At 44.8% G+C, this 7,057-nt stretch overlaps 2 protein-coding genes across 2 annotated transcripts; both read left to right on the top strand.

The window, feature by feature from the left end:
- Positions 1-909: 909 nt before the first annotated feature.
- FSUBG_14075 (uncharacterized protein) lies at positions 910-1,339 on the top strand (the record flags this gene model as incomplete). Its single annotated transcript, XM_036679031.1, has 2 exons — positions 910-1,185; positions 1,241-1,339. 2 exons carry the CDS (start codon positions 910-912, stop codon positions 1,337-1,339), a joined length of 375 nt encoding a protein of 124 aa, XP_036530466.1.
- Positions 1,340-2,541: 1,202 nt separating this feature from the next.
- On the top strand, positions 2,542-6,394 carry FSUBG_14074 (uncharacterized protein; the record flags this gene model as incomplete). The annotated part of the gene is made up of 6 exons (XM_036679030.1): positions 2,542-2,973; positions 3,025-3,080; positions 3,132-4,232; positions 4,576-4,725; positions 5,248-5,589; positions 5,674-6,394. 6 exons carry the CDS (start codon positions 2,542-2,544, stop codon positions 6,392-6,394), a joined length of 2,802 nt encoding a protein of 933 aa, XP_036530465.1.
- Positions 6,395-7,057: the final 663 nt, after the last annotated feature.

Below are 7,057 nucleotides of genomic sequence, written 5' to 3'. Positions count from 1 at the left end.
AAAAACTTAATACTTAAATATTTAATAGTTTAAATAATAAAAATAATAAGTTTATTATAAATATTTTATTAGTATTCTTTATCTTTATATACTTAGGGCTAAAGCGTCTTTTAACTTATTATAACCTTATTATAAAGAGAGAGCCCCGGGGGGGACGTGGGATTTTACTTCCTTGTTCTTAGCGCTCATATTATGTAAAGCGCGGAGACGATTCCGTTACTGAAAGAGAGAGCAATAAAATGGAAACTGAGTCTGCGGGTAATGCTGAAGATAATAATGAAGATACCTTAGACGTGTGCAGTATACCCTCACTTAACGACTTGGAGCTTGTCGACATAAACCCCCAATTTTAGGATGCAGTAGCGGAGATGTTGAATCGTATCTGGTCCCTCACATTCTGTAAAAGACGGCAGTACAACCAGGGAGGATTGACCATCCTCCGTCAAATACTCGCCAGAAAAGGAGCCAGGCTGTTCTTTATCGACTCAAAGAGGCTGTCTCTTCGAGGCCAAATGCTAAAAGTGGTAGCCAATGGTCTCATGCCTAAACAACATTAATCAATTTATTCATTTCATATGTGTTTTGGGCAAAGATTGAGGTCATGGAGCTCGCAAATGATTAGCACAAAAGCAACCTAGCCCCGAATAATAATCTCAGTAATCTTACTGTTTTAAATATTAAACAGGCCTTGTTCTGTGTTTTTGCAAACAGGGCCTAGACTGTAATGCTCCCTTGCGAGGTTGCGTCACTTGGCAGTTTGGATTGGCTGCAAGCCGACCGGCAATGGGGATGCTAACAGACTTCATGCCGACTTCCCATGTCCATGTTATTTCTTAGCTGGATTATGTTTGCTAAATACAAGCAACTCAATCTTGCCTCTTGCACACACATACACATACAACAACAGCCATGCAAGAATACATATCAAGGCTTCGTCGCGCGCAAGAAATCAGAGTCCTTGAGAAAGCTCAAACACGAGCGGCAACAGTTGCATTTCGCGATGACATGCTCATGTCTAGTCCCCCGAGTTGCTCTGCTGCAGACTTCAAGAGGCCACGCCTCCGGCGGTGCCTGTTTGATCCGGCCACTATTGATTGGACCCATTCCTCACACGTTGGTGGTGGGCTCGATAGACACATCTGGAAGGTTTGGTTCGGAGCGCATGGCCTTTATACCCTCGAGGTGGTAAGCATACTATATGTCAATAGTACGGCTAGCCTTTTCTGACTTTCTTCTTCAGTTCTGGGATGCCAATCAGCCGGACTTTCATCACTACTTTGCCGCCCAGAGGGAATGCCATAATGCTGCCCTTCCTCAAATGCTCGAGACAGCAATTTAATAGGCGACCACTCCAATTATGGTGAATGCCAGCCCAAGAACTAAAGACGACACTTTAGCCAACCTTTATCAGTTTTCCAACGAAAGCCGCCAAATGAATACATCGGCCCAAGGAACACATCTCGAGGAAATAGTAACGATCCCACGCATCAGGAAGTTTTATGGGTGGACAAAGTTTAGTGGCCATGTATTACTAGAGTTACCCAAAGAGCTAAGGCCACCGGTTCTTCAAGTCGGTAAGTTTTGCCGCTCCATATCGACACAGAAGGAATTACTGCAATAGTGTATGAATATGTCAAAGAAGGCGAAAGTCGCCCAGATGTTGTAGAGGAAGCTGATAAATTCTTTTGGCTTTCTGGATTTAGTCATAGCTCCTCTCCTGCCGCAAGGAATTGGAAGAGCGGAGTCCTTGTGGATTTGTCAGATATTGTTCATGCTGGCGGGTATGGATGGTATGCGAAACGCTATGGGCCATGGACGGCGAATAAGTTACTAAGGCTATAGATATTTTACTTAATTAATACTCTACTAACTAAGCTATATTTAAGTATTATATAAATAAGAAATAGAAATTTATAAAATAATATTAATTAAGAATTAAAACTTTTACATATATTAAAATTATTCTTAATTAATTAATTACATAACTAACCTTTTAATATATAAAATAAGTTTAGAATTAAATATAAATTAAAAGCAAAAGGCATTTATTAAAGATTTTAATTATAATTTATCCATTACTATTACCCTTTAGAAGAGTGTTGGTGTTTAATCTTTAAAAGATAATACTATCCAGGCTCGTTGCTATGCACTAAGCTCAATTTGTGCGAACCTTGTACGGCATACAAGATGTGCACGGATCGGGTTAGTTGCGCTGTTGAAGAGGCAGAGATATGAAACTATCACAAATAAGCACAAGACCCCGCCATTTTAGTCTCCTCATCGTCCATTCCTCACTAGCCCCGAATACTGTATGATGTCGTGCCTTTGTCACAAACTTCGAACAAGGCAGTATTAAGACATTACTGCGACAGAGGTAAGGTGGCGACTCACTTTGATTTTCAGCTAAACTTATCAGTCGCAGACGGAAATCCTCAAACGGAGCGAAGCCGAGGCGCCCTACCTGTTTCGGGCAAGAAGCCAGAAATCTTCGCCTCCTAAGCGGAAGCGAGGCTCACCTTACAATCTAGTTCTCTGCCTACTATGGCGAACATGCCTCGACATAGCCAAACTAGCCCCGGGCCTGCCATCGCATCCACCTGTAGACCTCTACATACCGCCGCACAAGCAGAGTCCCCGTGGAAGGCCTCTTCCATAGCAGCTGTCTCTGAGTCTTGCCCTGGATCAAGAAGTGGCTACTCAGAAGATGCCAGCATCTTATTGGCATTCTTATCCGTTCTTGTGGTCTCTGAGAAAGTTCCATTAGATCTTCTCTCTGGTGAGGCTGCACCTCGGAGACGCTGGAACACGCGGGGCGAAGTAGAAGAGGTAGATGCTGTTAACGCTGGTATTGCCCCAGAGTTCTATAGCTTGCTCTCCAGCAGCTCAAGATTGAGTGATGCCTTTCATGAGTTGGAACTGTCGTCAGCTATTTCAAAGAACGCTGACGAGACCTACAACTTGGACGAAATTGTTGTGAGTCGTATACGCGAGAGGTTGTTACCAGAGAACCTCTTATTCTTTAAGTCCCAAGCCTTGATTATTATATATCGAGCAATCCCCTGGAAATATATCGAGTCCGTGTAAGTTTAACCGTCAACAGATTTACCTTTACAGCCTAACAGAAGTCGCAGTACTCCCGCCACAGAGCTATTCCTACCGCATTTGAGACACGCTCTACAGACATCTCATGAACACTCTATGCACATGCCTGCAGGTGTAAGAACCGACCTTGCCCTTACGCTCCTGGAGGCATCTCGGTTTCCCAACATGGCGTGGAAACGTTTCATGGTGGACCAGGCGGAACATGCTGCGCTCGGTCTGGGGGATCAGTACATTCACTCTTTAATCGCGCAATCACGATGTCTTCTAGATAGAATTTCTGGAACTATGAACCAGGCTAGTAGTTGCCTTGACAATATCGGCCGGGACACGACATCGATGACCATGGATATCAGGATGCATTCAGCAGCCGGCCAAGCCGCCATTCAGCGTTCTTTGAACTGCATCCAGACCGAAGACCTGTCTACTGCTAAGAGATTACTGGAAGATTGGAGACCCCTCCACAGCATCCCATCACCACTTGAACGTATCGTCGAGTTTCGGAAGAACATCATGCTTGGAAAGATTCTACGGTACCAAGGTGTATTCAGAGAATCGCTGACGTATCTTGAGAGGGCTCAGACATCAGCAGAGCAGGAAAATGATCTAAGCTTTTATGAAGACTTTCGTGATCTTACTTGCGAGCTTGCAGATACGCTGCGAGAGCTCAATCAGCCTACATCTGGCGAACGTCACCTTCGCGCAGAAATCACCCGCCGAGACCAAAGGGGTGTCTCTACAGGCAAATCTCTACTACAAGTGTCTCTTGCTGAAACTCTATTTGCGCAAGAACGCTATAGAGAAGCTGAAAGCATCTGCTTGGAAGTCGAGTCTCGTCCCGGTCTGTTGAAACTCGAAAGGCTACGTTTGCATATCACTATGGCAAAGATCCATCACGTTGAGTCCAACAATGACGGCGCATTCCTTTATTGGAAAGAAGCAATGAAAGACATTGCAAAGTTTCAAATGACCGGCGGACGTGCAACTCGAACGATCCTCTTATCTATCTGCGACATCCTCAGAAGTCGAGGCCAAACGAAGCTGACGACTGATTCTTTGGATCAGGTGGCATTACTCGATGCTGGTGCAAAACCGGAAGCCGTTGAGTACTGGATCGCGGGACTGCGCCATTGGTCACAATATTTAGATTCGAGGACTTCCCGTAGTCATACGTAGTAGAATATTCCTTTGGACTTTGTTGAAACAAGAAACCTCTATCACACCCTCCAAGGTCCCTGCATAGAGGCTATTGGAAGTGCCAATATAGCACTTTCAAGTATGTGGTATTCCCTCGTAACTTGAGGATGTAGCAAAACGTAGATCGTATCGATACGGCGAGGCGAAACCATGCAACTTCATAGAGGAGGACCATGCCTTGGCAAACCCTTTATAACTAAACCTTACTCGTCGAAGGATTCCACACCATACAATACTAGCATCAGTCAAGATTTGTCTATGATTACTCCACGGATACAGGTTTCGGAATGGTCGCCTACTTGCATATGTAAGCTGGCCACCTTTGACGGTAACGGAAGCTATCCTCGAACCAGTCATCGAAGTATACAATGCCATCTGGATCATCGCTTTGCATAGTACGGTGCACCATCTCACCAATGAGAGAATAATGTACTTCTTTCATCGATGTGTTTGATTCTCGTTGCGTACGTCCTGCATGAAGATCAAGGCGGCGGAGTCATAGATGTCCATTGAATGATCTTGTTAGTATTGGGTGAAAGAAGTCGGAACCATTGATTGGAAAGTTTAGCTGCAGCCTTCCAAGATCCGTCCCAAGGCCAATAACTCAAGGGCAAGTGACAAGGTGAATTGTTAGAAATCAGTCAAGGACTTGGTCTATATGAGTGAATATAAAATAGCGTCATATTCCCGTCCTACTTCAAGTTTCACTCCGACAGAAAACATCCAAACACACTCGAAATCCGACCCTGGACTGGGTTTGCTTGAGACTATCATCCTGTATTTTTAAGGCAAGTCAAAGAAAAACAGGCGCCGCTATTCGAGCTAATCTCTGTGAGCTACTAGACATAGGAAACATGCCAACGCTTCTCGAAGCTCTTACAAGGCGAAATGTTGCGGTCAACTCCCAGGCCGTCGTAGGAGGTTCCAATACTACCACTGAAACATATATAGAACCGGGCGGGTGGAGGACGTGGGACGAATCCAACTACGACACTCGACTCGAATCTTCCGACGAAAGCTTGCTTCGGAGTATCGTGGCTCGTCGGAACCACGGGCCTTGGAGCTAGATTTGATCGTCAATAACGAAGAGACTCTGGAAGACATGCTTAGGCGATTCGTGAGTCCATGTGTCAACTACGCGCTTGAGCATCAACAGGGTCATCCACATCTCGGGCGTGGAAGTCGATGTGGGTTTGAGGACAGGCTTGACTGGTCAGCGATCTCGACTGAATACATGACCGAACACGGACAGTTCGCCAACATTCTCCCGGGAGACACTAAACTCGACGCGAAGTGGGCGCCTTGAATGTCAGAGGACCTAGGCAGCTTCAACGAGTGGCAAAAGGTCCTTGCACAAGAACTGACATACATAGCTAGGTACCGGACTAGATACGGCTTCATTATGACCGATGCCAATATTGTTGTTCTCAGGATTACTCGTGAGCTTATAGGTGATGGCCTGGCCCAAACACGTCCGCGAAGGCAGGCCGCTGTTTTTGTTGGCCATCAGAGACACAGTTCGGATGCCACGATGGGGTCAGTCGACGGCTCGAGTCCATTTTACAGTGATGATAGCCCGTTGGAATGGAGTTACCATGATCCCGAATATGCCGCCATTCCCTGGAATGCCCATGGGAAAGAGGTTCTCACCATCAAGCTAGCTCTTTGGTCTTTGATTATGATGGCTACGAGTGGCGACAGGGCGATCGGTTACTCGTATCCCCCGTTGGATAGCTGGCGATACAATGGCAAGGGATTTGTCCATAACACTTCAGGTGCCACCAAGGCGGAGCTGTCTCAGGATGATCATCTCTTGCTAGAGCCTCATGATATGGGCTGGGAGGGTGGCGCTCATGACACACAAACTCAAGACGCCGACGATTTGCCTCAACCGACCCGTGCTGCCGGTGAATGCACTGTTGACCCTTCTGAAGCATGCCAACGGGATGAGTTGGAGGCCTCTGTTGGAGGATCATCTCGACAGGCCGATCAAAGTCAAGACGATGACGATCAAAAGACTGAAGTCGGGTCTTCTCATAGGCAACACAAGCGCAAGAAGGTCCGGATCGAAAAGCATTTAGTTGCTAGAAAACTCTAGTATCTAAATTCCAATGGAGACAAAGTCGATACAAGTAGGGCTCGGTGGACAAAGGTAGAGGGCGGGTACGAGTTGAAGGGCCGGAAGAATATCTACTTTACAGAGCAATTCCCGCATTAGCCTAGGATGGAGCCGCGATCTCAAGGCTCGCTTTGCATTTTAACAGTGGAAAGAAGTGTGGCACGCTGCGATTATCGGTTCGAAGGAGGACTGTATGAATGCTTTTTGTGAAGGCGGCCTAAGTGCAGAGAAATTGCTGGGTGTTTGGTTCAGAGCTTATTAGTCATAGCAGGGAGATTTGACTTGTATACGTGTAGGCATCTTAACTCTTTCTACAGCGTCTTTCATCAAGGCTAGTTAACATGCGCTTCTACAGGTAATCTTATTGTAGTAAAGAGGTAGGGATATCCCTTGACACAGATTGTTAGATAGTTATAGTAGTAGTATCTAGACAGAGGTAAAGTTTTTTTCTGTATTATATAGACTATTATTAAAAAGAACTTAAAAGAATAGTTAAAATTTATAATAAATTAAATATATATATTAATAGCTAAAGCTATAGTTATACTTTAATTAAGATTATATAAATAGTTTTACTTTTATATAATACTTATATAAATTAATATTATTTAGTAATAGAAAACTTAATTAAGTATAAATTTA

This window comes from Fusarium subglutinans (assembly GCF_013396075.1).
Source record: "Fusarium subglutinans strain NRRL 66333 chromosome Unknown NRRL66333_c0000534, whole genome shotgun sequence".
NCBI classification, from domain to species: Eukaryota; Fungi; Ascomycota; class Sordariomycetes; order Hypocreales; family Nectriaceae; genus Fusarium; species Fusarium subglutinans.
This window is presented reverse-complemented; position numbering and strand designations above follow the sequence as displayed.